Source organism: Pelobates fuscus, chromosome 3 (genome assembly GCF_036172605.1).
Source record: "Pelobates fuscus isolate aPelFus1 chromosome 3, aPelFus1.pri, whole genome shotgun sequence".
In the NCBI taxonomy this organism is placed as follows: Eukaryota; Metazoa; Chordata; class Amphibia; order Anura; family Pelobatidae; genus Pelobates; species Pelobates fuscus.
The window spans coordinates 13,050,331-13,074,576 of NC_086319.1; the positions used below are offsets into that span (position 1 = coordinate 13,050,331).

The 24,246-nt window shown below is 41.9% G+C and overlaps 1 protein-coding gene across 2 annotated transcripts; it reads right to left on the minus strand.

The window, feature by feature from the left end:
- Positions 1-576: 576 nt before the first annotated feature.
- Positions 577-23,731, minus strand: SULT4A1 (sulfotransferase family 4A member 1). 2 transcript variants are annotated; one of them, XM_063445051.1, is made up of 8 exons: positions 23,158-23,731; positions 16,301-16,431; positions 12,345-12,425; positions 12,126-12,252; positions 10,113-10,207; positions 8,390-8,528; positions 4,162-4,251; positions 1,166-1,251 (listed from the first exon to the last, which is right to left on the minus strand). In XM_063445051.1, exons 1-7 carry the CDS (start codon positions 23,324-23,326, stop codon positions 4,205-4,207), a joined length of 789 nt encoding a protein of 262 aa, XP_063301121.1. In that variant the 5' UTR covers positions 23,327-23,731; the 3' UTR covers positions 1,166-1,251; positions 4,162-4,204. The 2 variants fall into 2 exon arrangements, with proteins under 2 accessions (XP_063301120.1, XP_063301121.1); XM_063445050.1 differs by lacking the exon at positions 4,162-4,251 and having other exon boundaries at positions 577-1,251.
- Positions 23,732-24,246: the final 515 nt, after the last annotated feature.

A 24,246-nucleotide genomic window follows, 5' to 3' on the forward strand; every position in this document is an offset into this window, starting at 1 on the left:
ACCTGTAAAGAGAGATCTAAGTTTAAACTTCCTTTATTGCACAAAGTGTTTAATTTAGAATTTATCATCTCCTGCACTGTTAATAGCTTGCTGGAGCCGACAGGAGCCCTTTGTGTGATTAAAGTTAAATTAACAGAGCAGGGGGTAAACACTTCTAATGTAAACATAATGATGAAAATGAAACCATTTTGTTTCATGCAGACTGTTCGAATAACAGTCAGGGGAGGTGTGGCTAGGGCTGCATTAACAAAAATAAAATAGTGATTTAACTTCTAAATAGCAGATAATTGAGCAGTGAGACTGCAAGGACATTATCTATACACCAAAACTGCTTCATTAAGCCAAAGTTGTTTTGGTTCCTGTTGACAAATTGTTGGTCCAAGAAGAAATAAAATGTGCATTTTGGGTTCAAAAAGGATTTTTTTCTTATTTTTGTGACACTGGAATCTGATTGTGTTCATCTTGTTTTGGATAAACAGCAGCAACAGAGATGTGTGAAAGATTTTACCGAGGAGTCTTTTGTACGACCTAAATGACTAAGAAACGGTGTAACTGTTTTAATAATGGCCCAGAGTGGATATAGAACATTAGGATTTTATTTGCATTGATTTATGACACAAACAATACAACCAACATTAAAATAAAGCCCTGAGATTCATCTAACACGTAGAACTCCGCACGGGCTGGTCACAGACCTCCCATGCCGTCACTAAGTATATATCAAAGTTTTTTCAATCTCTGTTTAGAAGCGCTATAAAACACACCGAACGTTACGCCAAGACAGCGTGTACAAACTGCGTCACACATACCATATACATTAGGATTGCTAACCCTTTCTCCAACAGATCCGCCAAACATCTGTGTGCCTTCATTAACTGTGGCCAGAGTTAGCCAGCGCTGATGGGTCTGAATTCCGTCTACACCAAACGGGGGCCCAGCAGTGCCTTAATTGCTGCAGCACTGCCGGGGTAATTTGCAAATAAAAATGAAATACTGATAAACAAGCGTTTGCCCGAGATGGTTCCCGGGGCGAGAATATTACACAGGATAATTACAGTATATTGTGCAGCAAGGTATGAACAGAGGCGATATCCTCTACCAAGTGGTATGTGGCCAATTCTCTGCATGCATTTTCACTTTATAAGCTGAAGTCAAAAGTGAGGTCAGATTTTCCCATTCTCTGCTTGTACACCAGGTCGAATTTTTCATTCATCGTGACAGTAAATATATCCTTCCACAGTCCAACTCTTCCTGCACAAAAATACAGAATAATAAAAATACAAGATCAATTGCTGAGAAGTAAAGGATGTTTTTCTACCAAATGACATTAACTAAACAAGAAATCATTTTAAAATGACAAAATCATTCATATTTCTCAGTTTAAATTGTTACTCCAACTACCATGACCACTTTAGTGTGGTCATGGTGATAGGAGTATTTATGTGCTGTGTTTCAGCTTGCACATCCAGGCTCATTTTTGATTGTGTGTTGGGGGGCAAGTTGCACCCCCAGTACACATGACTTAGACAGCTCAAAAATCTGTTCCGGGCTGCCTAATGTGAATTCCGTGCATATTTTGCGTCTGTCTTCAGTACACACAGAGTCTATTACAGTGCCAGCAGACGGAATTATCTTCTCCTTGGAGGCAGAGAGAATGCCAGGAGAAACTAGCTCTCTCTACCAACCTGTGAGCGCTCCCGCCTGTCTTCCTATGTTACCTAAATAGGCATTTTTAAATATACTGGAAATAACTTGCACTCTGATCCGGCGAAACGGTCCAATCACAGTTTTTTCTATGAGAAGCCTATGATTGGACCGCACAATTGCCAGATGACATTGAGAAAGGGCGTGGAAGAACAGAGCCGGGAGCATAGCCTGGCACTGGACGTCAGGTAAGTAAAAATCTTTTTCTTGATTTTAAGGAGGGACCTAACAGTAATGACCTGTATGGCATTTTCCATTAGAGGAACATATAGATTTGCTAAAGGTTTGAGTAAGCCGACAATGATAACAATAACTCTCTCTGCCTGTATTATAAAACTAACGAGGCCTCAACTTTTATATAGTATTGTTTTGTAATACTTGAATTTTTTTTATTGCTTGATATTTTACTTATTGGTTATTCAGGTTGAAGTTAAAAAGAAAACATGCAGTAAAAATATAAAACTGTCAAACTAAGTCAAAATAATTTCCAACTCAAAACAAATGAATACAAGAAAAATAAATAACAAAGTAAAGAGAATAACAAATATAAACAAGGGAAAAATGCAATCCCATAATTTGTACTTACAGTGCCCAGAAAGCCAGAACCTGGGAAGGGGGTTTGAGTGTCATACAGAGTTACTAACGAATCCCAGATTAGAAAAACCAACAACGTGCGAAACAGGGACAAGATACTTTGTATTGCAAAAACGTATCAAATCTCACAGATCGCTATGGAATGGAGAGAGGATGATGGGGATACACAAATAGTAATGTTTAGTTGAAAAATTCTATCGGGCAAGCTCGAGCACAAACTATGGGACCTACCTTAATGCAGCATCAATTGCTTTTCTAATAAAGTCTACTTTATCGCATGAAAATACACTACTAAATTCCGTTTCTATAGAAATAATCCAAATAAGGATAGAATGCTGCCTTGACCATCTGCTCACACCAACCACAACTTGGAATATCTGTAATAGGCATAAAGTGCCACCCAACCCTCACTATACTCCCATATCTCAAACACAGTGAGAGTGCTGGCAAAACATCCATAATATCTGGAATATGTATAATGCTGCCCAGTCTCCTTTCACACCCCAGCTACAACTTCTGTAAAATTTCCATTACCTAGAACTTCCATAATATCTCCAATATGGATAGACTGCAATCCACCTCTCCTCATCCACTACCTAGAACTTCCATAATATCTCCAGTATGGATAAACTGTCATCCACCCCTCCTCATCCATTACCTAGAACTTCCATAATATCTCCAGTATGGATAAACTGTCATCCACCCCTCCTCATCCATTACCTAGAACTTCCATAATATCTCCAATATGGATAGACTGCAATCCACCCCTCCTCATCCATTACCTAGAACTTCCATAATATCTCCAGTAGGGATAAACTGTCATCCACCCCTCCTCATCCATTACCTAGAACTTCCATAATATCTCCAGTAGGGATAAACTGCCATCCACCCCTCCTCATCCACTACCTAGAACTTCCATAATATCTCCAGTATGCATAGGCTGCCTTCCACCCCTTCTCATCCACTACCTAGAACTTCCATAATATCTCCAATATGGATAGACTGCAATCCACCCCTCCTCATCCACTACCTAGAACTTCCATAATATCTCCAGTAGGGATAAACTGTCATCCACCCCTCCTCATCCATTACCTAGAACTTCCATAATATCTCCAATATGGATAGACTGCAATCCACCCATCCTCATCCATCAACTAGAACTTCCATAATATCTCCAGTATGGATAGACTGCCATCCACCCATCCTCATCCATTACCTAGAACTTCCATAATATCTCCAGTATGGATAGACTGCTATCCTCCTCATCCATTACCTCGAACTTCCATAATACCTCCACTCTGGATAGACTGCTATCCACCCCTACTCATCCATCAACCAGAACTTCCATAATATCTCCAATATGGATACTGCCATCCACCCCTCACCCATTACCTAGAACTTCCATAATATCTCCACTACGGATAAACTGCCATCCACCCCTCACCCATTACCTAGAACTTCCATAATATCTCCACTATGGATAAACTGCCATCCACCCCTCACCCATTACCTAGAACTTCCATAATATCTCCACTATGGATAAACTGCCATCCACCCCTCACCCATTACCTAGAACTTCCATAATATCTCCACTATGGATAAACTGCCATCCACCCCTCACCCATCACCTAGAACTTCCATAATATCTCCACTATGGATAGACTGCCATCCACCCCTCCTCATCCATTACCTAGAAATTCCATAATATCTCCAATATGGATAGACTGCCACCCAACCCTCGTCATCCAAACATCTAAATTGAATACAATGCTTAAAATATAGATAGAGCATCCCCCTTCAACGGCCTAAATTCCTTGTTCTAATAGGAGGAGCAGAATTAGCATCCTTAGAACAGACACCCACCTGGCACCTGGCGTTCCTGTCACTGAGAGTCATGCATTACATGTCAGTCACCTGTCTGAGCGCTTGCTCTGAATGAAAACAACCAATGTACTAAAAGGAAACAAAAGATGAAACTGAAAAAAACAAAACAAATAAAAATAGACAACATAAAAAATATAATTATAAAAAAAAAAAAACACTTGGAAAAATGCACAACAAATCAATAACATATTTTAAACAAGAATGTCAGCCTTGAATAAAAACACACAAAAAACCCAGTTGATTATTCTGTATTTTTAATTTGATATTCACTAGTTTTTTTTTTAAGTATAGGAGTGTGATATATCATACCACACAATGATATTAAAATGGTTCTATCTCAGCCCTACCTCAGTCTTTGCATTGTTAAATGTTATTAATTTGATGAAATGAAAATAATAATATTTTACTACGCGCACATGGTTGTGTGTTACCTCTGCCATGCTGTGTTTAGCTTACTGCTAGGTGTCTATTCCACCATGCTGTCACAGCTCTTAGATTGCTGGATATTCGGTCATTTAGTACATGCACAGCTGTTTGTGTCATTTACCTTCGAGGAATATATAATATAGGACGACTAGCGACTTAACCCCTTAAGGACACATGACATGTGTGACATGTCGTGATTCCCTTTTATTCCAGAAGTTTGGTCCTTAAGGGGTTAAAGAGATGTGAAACAGATTTAATGCCTGGTATTTTGAAGTAACAAATGAAAAATTTGAAAATTATATTAAAAAAATTAAATATATATATAGGTACTAAATGTTAGTTTTAATGCTACAAAGCGCTCATTTCATTTACTTATAGCATAGATTTATATTCTAACATACATTGGGGTCTATTCACTAAACACCAAATTGTATTGAATTGAAACCCAAATTAGGAAATTGAGGTAATGGAGTTTGCACACCGATACCTTTTTTGGCATTAATGGGTTTAAACATGAGGACAGACATTACCTGTATATTGTGTGAAGATGTGTGTTTATAACAATCCCTGAAAGGAATCTCGTTACACACACTTTTTGTTTGTATAATCCACCTTTACACGGTGCAGAGAGTTGTGAAGGAATAAAGGTATGAAAATGAATAAATACATAAACCCAGGCTGCACCCCACACTAGGTACTAATGGGGTCAAATCAGTATTGAACGTGGGAGCCTGGATACTTTAACTAATACAGCCCTGACACGGACACATAGGTGTCTGCATATAAACATGATGTGGCAATCTTACTGGGAACGGTGCACCTTCACCTACTGGGAGCTCATCATTTATTACAGAGCAGTCAGACTGGACCCAATACCAACAGGTGAGATCATTCTGTCTGCATTACACCTGCTGTTTACGTGTTCAGACAGGCGCACGGTTACACCCATCGTGGCCATGCGAGCACCTCTATCTCCGGGCTCTTACTGAGATCAGATTCAGACCCTGCGTGAGTGAACATTACAGGCAGCTCATAATTGGCTTTTTATTCTTACTTTCTCTATTTGAACATTAAAAATTCCCATTGATTTACATTCTGGTGTAAATGGCGGATACATTGGTCTATAATTGTCCATGGTGGTCCAGAGGTCAATTCTCGGAAAGCTGGGAGATCTGTGACTGAGGAAAGAGATCTGTTTGCTGCTTCCTCATTACTACTTTAGAGAACATTTCATGACATCACAGATCACAGGCGGACATCCTTGAGCATTCATTGGACATATTTGGACACTTCGCTCTGCTCGCTCAAGCTGGGCTAACAGTGGACAGAACAGGATTAACCATAACATGGCCTTAGGTGGCTGCCAGGGTCCAACTGAGGCCACAGAACCATGAGTTTATTGGCCCCTCTGACGTTAGTCACCATCACTGGGAGAACATGTCTGACACTTCGTGTAGGTCCCCAGTTGGCTCTTATGTTCTCATTATAGGTGCAGGGTGTGTATTGTAATGTAGTTTGGGGAATGTCTTGTGTAATCTCCTATAACATACAAGGTCCAGCACACTCACTCATTCACTAAACAGAAACCTCAAACTCACAGATTTTAATCGTTTTTGTTTTTTTAAACACCATTTAGGCAAAAACAAGTAGCTGTTTAGTGATTGAGTGAGTGCACTGGATGTTGGTTGTTGTATAAATTGGCCCAGCAGCACCCTTATAATGCATCAGGTGAGCTCACCCATCTTGATTTCTTGTGTAATCTCCTGTCTGCCTTGTGCAGCGCCACTTACTGGTTGCAAATGAGTCTTCAACAACTATGTGCAGCGCCACCTGTTGGTTGCAACAGTTACTTGCACTAAATGAATAGCAAGGCTGGGTAATTTGCATATTCCAGTAAATTTACATATTCTGGTTTATGCAGTCTGGGGACATATTTCTTGTTAGATATTGTCTTCCCCACCTCTTTATAAGTATTATGGGCAGAGAGATCGATACCTGCCTGGGAGATGGAGGTACGGGCAGAGAGATCGATGCCTGCCTGGGAGATGGAGGTACGGGCAGAGAGATCGATGCCTGCCTGGGAGATGGAGGTACGGGCAGAGAGATCGATGCCTGCCTGGGAGATGGAGGTACGGGCAGAGAGATTGATGCCTGCCTGGGAGATGGAGGTACGGGCAGAGAGATCGATGCCTGCCTGGGAGATGGAGGTACGGGCAGAGAGATCGATGCCTGCCTGGGAGATGGAGGTACGGGCAGAGAGATCGATGCCTGCCTGGGAGATGGAGGTACGGGCAGAGAGATCGATGCCTGCCTGGGAGATGGGGGAGCAGGCAGAGGGGACAACACCTGCCTGGGAGATGGAGGAGCGGGCAGAGGGGACGATATGTGCTTGGTAGATGGAGGCACAGACAGAGGGGACGATATTTGCCTGGGAGATGGAGGCACGGGCAGAGGGGACGATATCTGCCTGGGAGATGGAGGCATGGACAGAGGGGACGATACCTGCCTGGGAGTTGGAAGAGCGGACAGAGGGATTGAAACCTGCCTGGGAGATGGAGGAGAGGGCAGAGGGGACGACACCTGTCTGGGAGATGGAGGAGCGGGCAGAGGAGACGATACCTGCCTGGGAGACGGAGACACGGGCAGAGGGATTGATAGCTGCCTGGGAGATGGAAGAGTGGGCAGAGGGGACGACACCTGCCAGGGAGATGAAGGAGCAAGCACAGGAGATGATACCTGCCTGGGAGATGGAGGTAAGGGCAAAGAGATCGATACCTGCCTGGGAGATGGAGGCACGGACAGAGGGGATGATATCTGCCTGGGAGATGGAGGCATGGACAGAGGGTTCAATACCTGCCTTGTAAATGAAGGAGCAGGCAGAGGGGACAACACCTGTCTGGGAGACAGACGCACGGGCAGAGGGAATGATTCCTGCCTGGGAGATGGAGGTAAGGGCAAAGGGGTCAACACCTGCCTGGGTGATGGAGGCACAGGCAGAGGGGACAACACCTTCCTGGGAAATGGAGGAGCAGTCAGAGGGGACAACACCTGCGTGGGAGATGGAGGCACAGGCAGAGGGGACGATATCTGCCTGGGAGATGGAGGCACGGGCAGAGGGGACGATACCTGCCTGGGAGATGGAGGCACGGGCAGAGGGGACGATACCTGCCTGGGAGATGGAGGCACGGACAGAGGGGACAATACCTGCCTGGGAGTTGGAGGATCGGACAGAGGGGACGATACCTGCCTGGGAGTTGGAGAAGCGGGCAGAGGGGACGATACCTGCCTGGGAGATGGAGGAGCAAGCAGAGGGGACGATACCTGCCTGGGAGATGGAGGTACGGGCAGATAGATCGATACCTGCCTGGGAGATGGAGGTACGGGCAGAGAGATCGATACCTGCCTGGTAGATGGAGGCACAGACAGAGGGGACGATATCTGCCTGGGAGATGGAGGCACGGACAGAGGGGACGATACTTGCCTGGGGGATGGAGGAGTGGGCAGAGGGGACGATACCTGCCTGGGAGATGGAAGAACCAAGCTGGGGTAGATGTAGCTTGACCCCCGTTTTTTCTAATGGTCTTCGCTGGTAGACCTACATCCCCAGTGGCATTTCATCGCAGCCCCAGTACTCATCTCTATGTGTAGAATCAAGGGAAGTGGTCAAATTAGTAACCTGCCTGAAGTCCCGTGGGATCCTGTATGGGGGTACACTCCTGTAATAATGGTACTAACGAATTATATTCAATAGATACGAGAGGACAAATGATACTTTATGTACCTCGACCCACAGGAAGTGCCTCTGCATTGCAGCACTGGTCAATCAGTTGGTGGCAGTGTTCCACTGTGGACTCCAACTGTGCCTTGTCATATGACACTCCTAGAAATCTCACCAACTGCTCCACCATCGTTCCGAGATCCTGAAAGAAAAGGTGTCTGAATATTCCAATATGGCCTACTGAATACTTTATAGGAAAGACGGGTTTGTGTAGAGGAATTATTAGACATTAATTTATTATACTGTCAAACATTTAATAACATTCAGTTATGAGTGAACATACATTGTTAATTAATCCACTATTTTTTAAATTGAATTGTTGAGGTGAAGTGTACAATTAATCTCAATCTACCTATACCTGTCAGTCTGTCTATCTTTAGCTGTCTGTCCATGTAATTTGTTTTTATCTATAATCTTAGTAAATGTATTCAGGGCCGGGCCTGATTCTCTGTATCTCAGTATCTCCTGCTATGGTAACACAGCCTTTTGCAGCCTTCTATAGTCACATGACTATAAATCTTAATTAAACTGACCCAGATTAAATATGAATGGTACAACTGCTGATGACAATAAGGAATTATACATCTAAATTATAGTAGAGATGCCGTTATAAAGATCATTATTATATGTAGTTTCATTACGTACTGAGGAGCTGAGCTGCTGAAATCACTCCACAGCCAATCACTGTCCTCTTTATTTGCACCCCATATAGAACAGCTTTGAAATACTAAGTACTAATAACAACACAATCCGCGTCCCTACCCAGAATACATCTAATAAAGCTGCAGAAAGATTCAAAACCTTTTTCCGTTTTGGGGGGAAGGGGGTTTAAACAAAACTGAAGAGATTTGAGGAAGGAGAAAACCACAACTTTTGGGTTATGTTGGTAACCAGAGTGTTCCTTAAATGGACACTGTAGGAACAGTATCTTCATCTCATTGAACTAGTTCTAAAGTCTGGAGTTCCTTGTTTCTTTCCTTCCATTCAACTCTTAACCATTTTTAATTTCTTAATATTAAAGAGAGTCCTCAGCTGCCCATCCCCTCTATACTGCTCCGGCTAATGAGTAAGCATTAGCCTGAACAGCAATGGAGCGGTTGTGATTGGCGGAGAGTGTCATCTGACCGCATCCAGCCTTTTGCAGGGCCCATTGCTGGTATGAATTGGTATGGCTAGAAGGAAGTGTGTAATCTCTGCCTTAGCCACACCTCTTGTTGGAGTCGGACTTTGGGTGGCCAGGGACCCTCATTTAGTGTTAAACTGCTCGAAAATGGTTTCAAGCTGAATGAAGGAGCAACGCCACAGGACTCCAGGCACCGAAACTACTTCAATTAGATAAAATGTTTATAGTTTCTACAGTGTGCCTTTAAATTCTAAAGTGCTTTGCACTCACTATATAAAATCTGTTTGAAATATAACTATTCTTTAAATGGTCAAATAATTATAGATATATATATTAATCATTAAGGAATTTTTCTTCATTACTGTAAACTTTGCTTTGTGTGGTCTTGCCTAATTATTCCCTCTCCTGGTCTGTGCTCAACTCTCTGCTTCTTACTGTACTTTGAGGTGCAGACAAGCCCTGCCATAAATGCCCCGAGGAGGTAAAATTAAAGAGTGAGGGGTGAGTATGTAAATTAGGAGGGATTTCAAATGGTGGAAAACCAAGTAAATGGCGTGTTTGACACTGACAGAGTCACAGAGTCGTTTGACGGTTGGTTCTCACCTTGTGAATGTCTTCATACTTTAGGAAAAGTACATTGGAATCCAAGTGGTGATCCCAAAATTCCTGGACATGTTCAAACCATGACCCATAACCTACTGTGTACACAAATATGAAAACCAGGTTTAACCGAGTTATAGAAATGAAATCCTAGTTATGGTTCACCTTTTACCTAACAAACTGATCACATTCTTCAGCAAAGCACAAAAACTGTCTATTTATAAAGATAATATTTATCAAACGCAACTGTTATGTCAGAGTTTGTAAAGGGAGAACTGTCATTTTTTTTTATTATTGCAACAATTATTTTGATTACATGTAACACAGCAACTGTGTATTATTTTGCAGTAAATATATGTAAATAAAAAAAACATTTTCAGGACTCTGAGGGGGCAGCCATCTTTAAAACCTCTTTAATCATAAATTCCACTTATCTGACAAAGACTGTGCACATTTTGAATGATTTATACTCAGAAAGCATTTTTAAATACCCTGCACTTGCTAAGGTCAACATTTAGAGGGACAGTATAGTCACCAGAACAACTACAGCTTATTGAATTTGTTCTGGTGAGTAGAATCATTACCTTCAGGCTTTTTGCTGTAAACACTGTCTTTTCAGAGATAATGCAGTGTTTACATTACAGTCTAGTGATAACTTCACTGGCCACTCCTCAGATGGCTGCTAGAGATCCTTCTGGGTCATGGCTGCCTAAAATGCATCCAAACATTCAGTGTCTCCTCCCTCTGCATGCAGACACTGAACTTTCCTCATAGAGATTCATTGATTCAATTCATCTCTATGAGGAGATGCTGATTGGCCAGGGCTTTGTTTGAATCATGCTGGCTCTGCCCCTGATCTGCCTCTTTGTCAGTCTCAGCCAATCCTATGGGGAAGCATTGTGATTGGATCAGGCTACCACTTCTGCTGATGTCAGCAGGCAGGGGCAAGTCTGAAGCAGAGCCAGAGCTAGCAGCTCCAGACTTTAATACAAGTAAGATTTTACTAGATTTAGGGAGGCATGAGGGGAACAGGGTGGCTAGATAGTGGTTTTAACCCTATACGGTCAAGAATACATGTTTGTGTTCCTGACCCTATAGTGCTCCTTTAAAGCTCACTAGCTTTCCATTACCTGCATGATGATTGGTCAGATAAACCGTGATTCTGACTAAAGAGGAATTAAAGATGGCCACCTATACAGAGTGACTGTAAGCAGGAGTTGACTGCCTTACTTACATAAACACATTCCAATATAATACACACAAAGGTGGCATGTAACTGTTAATAATACTATAATAAAACATGCTTACAACAGTTCTCCTTTAAAAACATTTGCATTTATGTCACATGTCTTGGGATGGGGACATTTTTTTTCCCATAAGTCACCTGGCCTCCTTATGGTAATTACATAACCCACAAAATTGACGTTCCATGAAACGGGACACAGGTGGGCAGTGTGACGGGGGGCTGCCAGTGACAAGAATCGCATCACTGATTCCTCCAAAGAACAGGCAGAACAGGCTGGTATGACTGAACACCAGACGGCTACTGTAAATAACACTGGCCAGCCCACTATGGGTAGAGAGTGCTGTTTCATCACATTCTGCTCGGCGCTATGGCCTTTAAATAGTGTGAGCACGTATAACGATGTGCTCGCGTTACAAATTCCAGTTCCCTGCCGTCCACAAAAGCAGGAAAAAAACTCCAGGGAACAAAGTCCGGCTATTGTGCCAGGACCCTGAAATAGGTATTGTCCCAGCGAAATCGGGACTGTTGGGAGCTCTGTAATTGGCTGCTCATGACATATTCTTTAACGTGTTTATAATCTGCCCTATAACAGGTTCAGAAATCAGGAATCAAGAGGAACGTTTAGATCTGATAAAATATATATCTAAATTTATATATATATAAATTTAAAAATGAAACCAGCGTAAAGCACATTAATTAATAGTTCAAGTTAATTTCAGAGATATTTTCAGTGACCCCGTACATGTACAATACAGTAATTAGATTCTTACACTTGTCATTCATGAATCGCCTACAAAACTCCTGGAAGGTTCCTCTATAACTCATGGTCCTCAAAGAGCGGTGGAACTGATAGTAAGACACCACAAGGTCCTTGGGGTTGCGAGCCATATATATAACCTAATAGTACAAAAGAAATGACACACTTTATGTAGCAAGTATAGTATATTAATTCACAGCGTAGTCGTTACTGTCAGATAGCTCAGTGTTACCTTGGAATTTCCATTGTGTAGATCTGAAGGCAGGAATGGGTACGGGAGGTGACTCTTGATAAGACGAGGAGATGTCAGCTCCTAAATGACAAATGAATATATTGTTAAATATATAGAATTCCTTTTTTTAACTACGGATACAATGTGGTAAGAATATTAACCAGACACATTGTGTCTTCCTCCAATTGAAATCCCTCAACTTACTTTCTGTTAGAAACCCGGTGGCGAGACTATCACTCTTCCGGCGAAGATAGTAGATGAAGAGTAGTAAAGGTTTATGATGGACACCTATACCTAAATGTGCCTATTATTTTCCTTAATCTACACGATATGCAGTTATGTCTTTAACCCCTTAAGGACACATGACATGTGTGACATGTCATGATTCCCTTTTATTCCAGACGTTTGGTCCTTAAGGGGTTAGGAACACACCACTGCCTAAATAATAATATATATTTTGAAATCACTATATAGTATCTATACATCTATACCTCCCAATTAAAACATGCATGCAATTGATTAATTTTTTTTTTTTCATTAGAGTATATCTAAAAACAGCTTGTAAAAACTGCAGTTTTCTTGTCTGCAGCCCCTGTAAGTCCTCCTCGTCTAACCCCGTCCAGACTTTCTGTGGTTGTCCAATCTGTGCATATCCCCCTCCCTCAGCTTTATTGCAGGCCTATCTGACCCTCACATACCTTTCTTCTACAGCCTGATTTCCAAACTTTCCAGCCCCATTACTGCTGTCAGAAAGTCGGATACGCACCCACCCCTCCCCAAGCTCATTATTACATTTCTTGATAGTCTGTCACACCCAAAGTTTAGATTAGCAGAAACAGCAGGTGTACACACTGCAGGGCTGGATTAACATAGGGGCTGAAGGAGCTGGAGCTGCAGCTCCAGGCCCATGGAATAGACCCATTTAAAAAAAAATTAAAAAATAAAAAAAATGTAAAAAAAACACACTACTCTTAGGTTTGCCATCTGACTGGTATTTTAAGGCACATCCGTTTTTTGAGGCTGCCTGGCCATGATGGTATGCAGTAATACTGGCATTACAAATGCAAATATTTTTCTCAGTATAAACAAAGATTACTCTGCAATACCAGCACCGGCCAGTAGGGGTCACTGTGTATGGACAGAGGCAGGGATAGGAAGTTACAGCATCTCCCTGCCTCTCTCTACTCACTGATCTGCGGGGGAGCAGTTACACAGCACAGAGAGTCCAGACAGCAGCTCCCAGCCTGCAGAGACAGACTACAGCTCAGGTATGTGAAGGATGGGGGAAAGGCAGCAGGGAGACATGGGGACACTGAGACACTAGGGGACACTGTGAGACATGGGGACGCTGTGACACATGGGGACGCTATGAGACATAGGTAGACACATTGGGACACGGAGACACAAAGGACACTAAGGATGTATCCCAGTCAATGTCTCAGTGTCCCCATGGCTCCCAGTGTCCCCTAGTCTCCAGTGTCGCCATGTCTCCCAGCCAGTCTCCTAGTGTCTCTATGTCTCCCAGCCAGTGTCCCTAGTGTCTCAGTGTCCCCATGTCTCCCAGTGTCTGTGTCCCCATGTCTCTGTGTCCCTAGTGTCCACATGTCTCCAAATGTCTGTGTCCCCATGTCTCCCAGTGTCCCCATGTCTATGCTCACAAGTGCCCCATGTCTCCCAGTGTCCCCAAGTGTCTGTGTCCCCATGCCTCCCAGCCAGTGTCTCAGTGTACCCATGTCTCTCAATGCCCACAAGTCTCCCAGTATCTGTGTTCCCATGTCTCTGTGTCCCTAGTGTCTTAGTTTCCCCAAATGTCTGTGTCCCCATGTCTCCCAGTGTCTGTGTCCCCATGTCTCTTTGTCCCTAGTGTATGTGACCCCATGTCTACCAGTGTCTTTGTCCCCATGTCTCTGTGTCCCTAGTGTCCCATGTCTCCCAGTGTCCCCATGTCTCTCAGTGTCCCCATGTCTATGTCCACAAGTGCCCCAAGCCTCCCAGCCAGTGTCCCTAGTGTCTCAGTGTACCCATGTCTCCCAGTGTCCCCTAGTCTCCCAGTGTCTGTGTTCCCATGTCTCTGTGTCCCTAGTGTCTTAGTTTCCCTAAATATCTGTGACCCCATGTCTCCCAGTGTCTGTATCCCTAGTGTCTGTGACCCCATTTCCCCCAGTGTCCCAAATGTCTGTGTCTCCATGTCTCCCAGTGTCCCCTTGTCTGTATCCACTAGTGCCCCCATGTCACCGAGTGCCCCCAAGTGTTCTAGTGTCCCCGTGTCCCCAGGTTCCTCAGTGTCCCCAGGTCTCTCAGTGTCCCCTAGTATCCTAGTGACACGGGACACACTGAGACATGGGGACACTGGAAGAAATGGGGACACAGACACTGGGAGACTAGGGGACTGGGCGACATGGGGACACTGACACTGTGATACATAGGGACACTGATGCCAGGCTGGCCTTTCAATTCTTTAGGCAGACATGCCTCCTTTTTGGGCATGTTCACCCCTTTTGGCAGTTCTGGTCACGTGATCTGAGTCAGTGGCCCACCCTTTTACCCCACCCATTGACTTCCTGCTTCACTGGACACTGCTGTTAGGGGGTATGGATTTACTTGAAAGATGAAAGCATAAATTAGATAAAGAGATTAGCATAGAGTATGTGTTTTCTTACAGCTGCTTCTTTTGAGTTTCCCTCCATCACCATCTCCATCAGATCCATGACGCTTGAGAGGTATGACTGTTTTAGTGTTTTTGGTTGATAAGATGCTGTAATTAGGCCCCATCATAATTGTCAGCACCAGGCCCACTGGGCTCTTAATCTGGCCCTGACACACTGCCTCTTATCAGTACATTCCTGCACTTTCTTAACCCTTAAAACTTAATATTTACCCTTCCTACTCCTGTTTTTCATATTCCATATTATTACTTTTTTCCTCCAAATTGACTTTTTCACAGTTTTCACCTCCTCTTCATTTCCTCCTTCTCCCTCAGTATCACAATCTCTCCTTACACCAACTTTCCTCATCATCCCAACAACCTTTACATTTCCCCCTCTCTGCTACACCTCCCCCCGTCTCTCAACTCATGACTTGCACTCATGTTTCTACTGTCTCTCTCCTACCCACAATTGATCTCATCCTAGACCCCATGCACATAAAACCCACTCACATCTCCTAAGTCTTCATTAAATACTATTCTATTAATCTACATCCTTAATACTTCCTTTACCTTTTGTGTCACTTTACTCTACTCCTTCTAGAATGTAAGCTCATTGAGCAGGGCCCTCAACCCCTCTGTTTCTGTGTGTCCAACTTGTCTGCTTACAATTACGTCTGTTAGTCCACCCATTGTAAAGCGCTGCGGAATTTGTTTGCGCTATATAAATATAATAATAATTATCACAGACTTCCCAATGCAGCTCAATGAGCAGTCTTTGCAAGGCAGGTGCTCTGGGAAATCGCTGCCTCTTGAGTTTATCTCCACTGAGCTAGCTAAACCAGGAAATTGTCTGATTGACAGTCATGAGGGTGTGTCTAGATTAATTTATAAAAGTATTAATTACTATTGAAATCTGCCATTTTTAGAAATTGAAAAAAAGAGGACAGCAAGCTAAATCCTGTTAGGGGTCTGGAGTGTTCCTTTAACTATGAACTCATTTCCCTTCTGTGTTCAGCTCCTTTTTCCTACTGTGTCCATTCGACAATCCACTTTTCTCTCTTGATCATGTGACTTTTCGTTAATCTCCTGTGCTGGTACATGGACCCCTGAAGTTGTCTGGTGTCACCCCATTGTTAAACAGTGAAACCCAAGAGGAAGCAATGAAATTGAGCAATCAGAAGGTAAGATTCCACTGAAACGACTGAAGACAACAGAATGTTGTGGTGCCATATGTTTCCAGTATTCAAAACATACTCTCATGTCTGAAAATCATACATTTCATCTATAATTCCAGTAAATGAACACTTACCTTTATGATATCCAGACCAGGTTGTGGGTACTCCAATACTGGGAGCTGTTCATCGATGTTCATCAGTCCAATTTCATCCGGGTCGGCCCCCTGGCTCACCAGATACACCACTTCCTGCAACAGACTTGTGCCTGAGGAAGCAGGGACACATATTATTATAACCGCACGCGAGAGATCACTCACAAAAACTGATGCATTAAAGACACCGGTATTAGGAACGTCTGCCATTATATATACAGCACAAGGCAGTTAATTATAAGGGAATTATTATCTCCATGTGTGGTCACGATAGCTGTGAAGTTACAGAGTTGCAGTTATGAGACAATTAGGTTTATGTATAAAGAGTAATTCTGGGACACAGAGCAGTCTCCATGGAAACCAGTGGAACATTTTTAGAAATGTGCACCAGAATTGCTCGTTATACAGTTATACCCCAATGCGTGCAAGGAGTGCTACCCTGTGTTATTGTTTATTAAGTGCCAACATTTTCTACAGACCTGTACAAAGGATTCACAAGACATTTCACTTACAGGGACAGGAGCTAGTGAGGGCCTTGGGCAAGCTAGCTTACAATCTAAGGGAGAAGGGCAACAAACAAAGGGGGGAGTATATTGTTCCAAGTAGAAATTGTTCAATTATTTCAGTTCACTACAGCTGACTATTTCGAACAAACCTTCATTCGCGTTATAGAGCAACACATAAAAACACTGGCAGAAATTAGCGTAATTTAATTCGCTTTCATAACGTTATTAGTGAACCTATCAGCCAATTAGCCAAAGGGAGACGGCAGTTTATTCAATTTTATTAAAATGTGTTTATTTTCATATTTTTAAAAAATAGTTTGAAATCTGCTGAAGTATAATTTATTATGTTACGTCCATTGTCTTACTAACATGGCCATCATTACTAGATATTTGTTTATGTGTACATGAGTGTGTATTGGAGAAGCTTAGGATTCCTATTCACAGACACAGACATTATACAGAACAAGAGGCCACTATACAGAAACCCAACGCTGAAAATGATACTAAATTTAGCAGCGTCTGAAAGCAGGAAATGATTTGAGCTTTAATTTAATGTGCGCATGGAATTTCGTGGCTTCTATTGATTTATTAAAAGGGTTGCTGAGAACATCAGAAAACTGTCTTAAAAACATTCACATCCTGTTCAAAGATGATTGTGAAGTGGGTGGAGGGGGGCATGCTGTATCTCAATGATATATCTCAATGATGTATGTCAATAAAGTATCCCAATGCATCTCAGTGATATATCTCAATGAACTATCTCAAGGCTGCATCTCAATGAAGTATGTCAATGTATCTCAATACTGTATCTCAGCAAAGCATCTCAGTGAAGTATGTCAATGTATCTCAATACTGTATCTCAGCAAAGCATCTCAGTGAAGTATGTCAATGTATCTCAATACTGTATCTCAGCGAAGTATCTCAATGATATATGTCAATGTATCTCAGTGAAGTATCTCAATACTGTATCTCCGCAAAGTATCTTAATGAAGTATGTCAATGTATCTCAATACTGTATCTCAGCGAAGTATCTCAGTGAAGTATCTCAATGTGGTCCTGTCATTTTAACCCTATGATATAAAACATATCGGTGTTTTAGATAATGCAATGTGGTAAAAGTGTATTTTATTATTTGCCATTTTGTTCAGGTGTATTTTTTTGCATTGCTATTATAGTGCGCCGTACAAATGTACTAAAAACAATAAAATAAATAAATTTGGAGCATCTCTGTTAGCATACCATCTCCCAAATCTGGACACTGCCGTGGTATGGTTAGCTAGGAGGCGTCTACTCGCTAACACCATGGACTGCGGCAAATTGTAATCTCCTGTGCAGGGCAGGGGCCACTCACTGTGTGCTAGGCATTGTTATCCCTGGAGCACGGTAAGTACTCACACACTGAATACCTACAGTCATTACAGGGGCTGGCCAGCGGTAGGGATTCATGTATCCCCAGATTACATAAAATTTGCCAAAAATTAAACGAGTTTAGGGAAAAGTGTATTTTAATAATGACTGTTAATAATAAAATATGCTAAAGTACACTTTTACCTGAAATGTTTACATTATGATTACATTGCAGGGTAAAAAACATCTCTATTATACTGACAGCCACTAGAGTCACCTCCAAACTGAGTAAAACGGTTGCAAATGGGGTGGACAGAAAGGAACCTATAGTCCTGAAATAATGAGTGTTATTTTTACACTATAGGTTTCCTTTAACCTTTTAAAGGGTCACTAATAGTCACCAAAACAACTTTAGCTTAATGAAGCAGTTTCGGTGTATAGAACATGCCCCTGCTGCCTCACTGCTCAGTTCTATGACATTTAGTTAAATCACTTTTGTTTCTGTTTATGCAGCCCTAGCCACACCTCCCCTGGCTGTCACTGACACAGCCCACATGAAAAAAAAAAGGTTTCATTTTTCAATCAGATGTAACTTACATTAAAGTTTTTATCTCCTGCTCTGTAAATTGAACTCTAATAACACACAGGAGGATCCTGCTGAGTCTAGAAATCTATTAACTTGGCAGGAGATAAGAAATTCTAAATTAAACAGAATTTGCAATAAAGGAAGTGTAAACATTAAATGACTGTTTACAGGAAGTATTTAGTAAGGCTGTGTACGTCACATGCAGGGAGGTGTGACTAGGACTGTATAAACAAAATGATTTAAGTCCCAAATGGCAGAGACTTGAACAGTGAGACCGCAGGGACATAATCTATACACCAAAACCACTTCATTAAGCTAAAGATGCTTTGGTAATTATAGCGTCAATTTAATTAGATCTGTTTCATTTTACATTTCTATTAAAGATTTCCGAATAAACCATCACCATACAGTTCAGGCTTAAAACACCATAACAAACTTGTACTGCAGGTGTAAAACAATCTTTGTTTCGGTTTCTGCTATCAAGTACTACGTTATGGCAACCCGTGACTGCAAACTTGGAGGAGGTATCTGCATCATGTCTCTATACTGTTTCTCCAAAATCCTGATAAAAATGCTAATTCACAGATTACTCCTTATAATGGAGAATTCCGATATCATTCTTTCCCGGTTAAATTCCTGGCTTTTCCAGAGCAGCTTGGATAATTGTAAAGCTACACATTGCAGCACCCATTGATAATCACTGATAATGACAACAAAGTACGATTTAAAGATAGCGGGGCCATACCGGAGCCAATCACAACAAAAAAGCAAAACAAAACAGGTACATCTTCAGCAGCATTTGTAAAGCATCTACTCCCATCAGCCTCGGCCAACATTTGGTTGGACAAAGGCTGCATGGCTGCATCGTGAGATTTGCAGTTGTTGTGGTGTCAAATGTTTTGCAGAATAAAACCCCATTTCAGTACCTTCCCTTAGTTAACCCTTTCCCCTCCTTCACCTATTATCTGCCCAGCTAGTTTTTTATAAATTGCCATAGATTTTATAATTCAAAGAAATATAGCACCCGCAATTATTTAAATCACCTTCAAATCACTTTAAAGTGATATAATATAAAGCCCCACAGGTATCCTACATTTCAATAGTCACAATAATCAGAGTATTTAACCAGGGAAAGTGCAATCACTAGTTAGGTAGGACTTAGGGCCTGTACTCATAATGCTGCCATCAGGTTGCAGATCACTGCTGTGAATTAAGAATATAACAGCAGGCCCAGCACTGGGAGATATTTGGAACCTGTGATAAATACATTATGTAACAATGTAATAGACATTTTACATATTACTAAATAAAGGGGATATTCAGGGGCCATTGGAAGCCAGATACATGATTTGTAAATGGCAGGTCTCTCTCTCTGGCTGCTGGTCCATAACCAGAAATGGCCAGTGCATGTTACATATGCTGTGACTCCCTCCAGCTGTGAGAGGGTTAATGGAAGATGACGTCATTGTCTGGGGAGCCAGTTTGATGGAGGATTATGTAATGCATACACCCTGATCCCTATGTTTACAATCTGCCATAATGCAATTAGTGTGAGCCAGTAATCCCAGCTCAGATAGGAGCTAATTAAACTTTACATGAGGATGGATGGAGAGAGGAGCAGGGCAGGGGGGCTGAATGCAAGGGGGGCCCAAAAACACTGCAGCACACCTGACACAAGCAAATATACAATGTAACACACGGAAATACAATGTATAGCACCTGTATATAGGATATAGTGATCATATGTTATATTACAGGAGCTCTATATTACAGGAGTTATATTATATATTACAGGAGCTCTATATTACATGAGTTATATTATATATTACAGGAGTTATATTATATATTACAGGAGCTCTACCGTGTTTCCCCGAAAATAGGACCTACCCCGAAAATAAGCCCTAGCCGAATTTTCGGGGTGGGCTGCAATATAAGCCCTACCCCAAAAATAAGACCTAGGCATTTTACCTTTGGCGGGACTTCCTTCTTCTATGAGGAGGGGGAGGAGCGTTGCGGGCCGCGGCATCGCGCAGCGTGATGACGACGTGCGCAGCGTGATGACGACGTGCGCAGCGCCGTCAGTCTGCCTTCACGGATCTTCAGCGGAAGGATCCATTCCGGGCGGTGAGGCACCCAGTGGTCGGACTCTTTGAACTGTGAGTAGATATTTTATGTCTGGGACTTAATTAATTAAAGGGGGGGGGTGAATTAATTAAAGGGGGGGTGAATTAATTAAGGGGGGGTGAATTAATTAAAGGGGGGTGAATTAATTAAAGGGGGGGTGAATTAATTAAAGGGGGGGGTGAATTAATTAAAGGGGGGTGAATTAATTAAAGGGGGGGTGAATTAATTAAAGGGGGGTGAATTAATTAAAGGGGGGTGAATTAATTAAAGGGAGGGTGGATTAATTAAAGGGGTGGTGGATTAATTAAAGGGGGGTGGATTAATTAGAGGGGGGTGGATTAATTAGAGGGGGGTGGATTAATTAGAGGGGGTGTGGATTAATTAGGGGGGGGTGTGGATTAATTAGAGGGGGGTGGATTAATTAGAGGGGTGTGTGGATTAATTAGAGGGGGGTGTGGATTAGAGGGGGTGTGTGGATTAATTAGATGGGGTGGATTAATTAGATGGGGTGGATTAATTAGATGGGGTGGATTAATTAGAGGGGTCGATTAATTAAAGGGGGGTGGATTAATTAAAGGGGTGGTGGATTAATTAAATGGGTGGTGGATTAATTAAAGGGGGTGGATTAATTAGAGGAAGGGTGAATTAATTAAAGGGGTGTGTGGATTAATTAGAGGGTGGTGGATTAATTAGAGGGGGGTGTGGATTAATAAGAGGGGGGTGTGGATTAGAGGGGGTGTGTGGATTAATTAGATGGGGTGGATTAATTAGATGGGGTGGATTAATTAAGGGGGGTGGATTAATTAAAGGGAGGGTGGATTAATTAAAGGGATGGTGGATTAATTAAAGGGATGGTGGATTAATTAAAGGGATGGTGGATTAATTAAAGGGGTGGTGGATTAATTAGAGGGGGTGGATTAATTAGAGGGAGGGTGAATTAGTTAAAGGGGGGTGATTAATTAAAGGGGGGTGGATTAATTGAAGGGGTGATGGATTAATTAGAGGGGGTGTGGATTAATTAAAGGGGGTGGATTAATTAGAGGGGGTGGATTTATTAAAGAGGGGGGTGGATTAATTAAAGGGGGGGTGGATTAATTAGAGGGGGGTGGATTAATTAGAGGGGGGTGGATTTATTAAAGGGGGGTGGATTAATTAAAGGGGGGTGGATTAATTAAAGGGGGGGTTCAATGTACATACCGGTACCGTAAATAAATAAGCCCTACCCTAAAAATAAGCCCTAGTGTGTTTTGTGTGACTAAAATTAATATAAGACCCGGTCTTATTTTCGGAGAAACACGGTATATTACAGGAGTTATACTATATATTACAGGAGTTATATTATATATTACAGGAGCTCTATATTACAGGAGTTATATTATATATTACAGGAGTTATATTATATATTACAGGAGTTATACTATATATTACAGGAGTTATATTATATATTACAGGAGCTCTATATTACAGGAGTTATATTATATATTACAGGAGTTATATTATATATTACAGGAGCTCTATATTACATGAGTTATATTATATATTACAGGAGTTATATTATATATTACAGGAGTTATATTATATATTACAGGAGCTCTATATTACAGGAGTTATATTATATATTACAGGAGTTATATTATATATTACAGGAGCTCTATATTACAGGAGTTATATTATATATTACAGGAGTTATATTATATATTACAGGAGCTCTATATTACAGGAGTTATATTATATATTACATGAGTTATATTATATATTACAGGAGCTCTATATTACATGAGTTATATTATATATTACAGGAGCTCTATATTACATGAGTTATATATTACAGGAGCTCTATATTAGAGGAGTTATATTATATATTACAGGAGCTCTATATTACGAGTTATATTCAATATTACAGGAGCTCTATATTACAGGAGTTATATTATATATTACAGGAGCTCTATATTACAGGAGTTATACTATATATTACAGGAGCTCTATATTACAGGAGTTATACTATATATTACAGGAGCTCTGTTATATATTACATGAGTTATATTATATATTACAGGAGCTCTATATTACAGGAGTTATATTATATATTACAGGAGTTATATTATATATTACACGAGCTCGGTTATATATTACATGAGTTATATTATATATTACAGGAGTTATTATATATTACATGAGTTATATTATATATTCCAGGAGCTCTATTATTTGTTAGAGGAGTTTTAGTAGCTATCCATCACAGGCCACATATATATTATATGAGCTTTGTACATTACCTGATTTGGGATATGTGACAATCCAGATATCACTCTCCCTGACTGTGAAATTAGAGATCTCCTCCATCTTCCCTCTGCAGAAAGGGGGGAGCCTGATGCCATTGAACTCAAAATACTTGCTCTCAAACTCCCCAGGGGTGCTGGGGGTCTCTGCTTCACTCTCTGCCATGGTCGGGGCTCCTGCTGGGAAGGTGGGTGCAGGGTGGGGGATCAGGTAGGTCCAGTGTGTGTGCAGGGTGTCAGAGGGTGTGCAGGGGGCAGAGGGGTTAAATGGGGGTGCAGGATTGATGCTGTGTATAAGGCTGATCTGCTGCTCTGGATAGGATTGCTTGTCTGTATAGGGCTGTTGATTCTCTGGATAGGATTGATGTTGATGCTGTGTATAAGGTTGATGTTGCTGCGGTTGCTGTGTATAGGGCTGTTGATGCTGTTGATGCTGTGTATAGGGCTGTTGATGCTGTTGATGATGCTGCTGATGCTGTGTAGAGGGCTGATGCTCCGGGCTGTGTGCAGGCAGTGGATGATGTAATGTGTTGCTGGTGAAGGATGGAGGAGAGGCGTCATTACATGTAGCTGGTACTCACCTAGTGTCAGCATTGGGAATAACCAGCCTAATAATGCACATGCGTACTGCCTCCCTCTCTGTACTGACATACTGGGGACCCCTAATACAGAGACTACATCCCTAATACAGAGACTGTATCCCTAATACAGAGACCACATCCCTAATACAGAGACTGCATCCCTAATACAGAGACTGCTCCCCTAATACAGAGTCTGCACCCCTAATACAGAGACTGCTCCCCTAATACAGAGGCTGCATCCCTAATACAGAAACTGCTCCCCTAATACAGAGTCTGCTCCCCTAATACAGAGTCTGCACCCCTAATACAGAGACTGTATCCCTAATACAGAGACCACATCCCTAATACAGAGACTGCATCCCTAATACAGAGACTGCTCCCCTAATACAGAGTCTGCACCACTAATACAGAGACTGCTCCCCTAATACAGAGGCTGCATCCCTAATACAGAAACTGCTCCCCTAATACAGAGTCTGCTCCCCTAATACAGAGTCTGCACCCCTAA

Excerpts from the sequence above, each read along its gene's own strand:
- SULT4A1 (XM_063445050.1), bottom strand. The coding sequence starts at position 23,326 with ATGGCAGAGAGTGAAGCAGAGACCCCCAGCACCCCTGGGGAGTTTGAG. Across the intron at positions 12,426-16,300 it reads CTGGTCTGGATATCATAAAG|GAGCTGACATCTCCTCGTCT; the intron begins GTAAGTGTTCAT and ends TTTGTCATTTAG. Across the intron at positions 10,208-12,125 it reads GCGATTCATGAATGACAAGT|TAGGTTATGGGTCATGGTTT; the intron begins GTAAGAATCTAA and ends TTGTGTACACAG.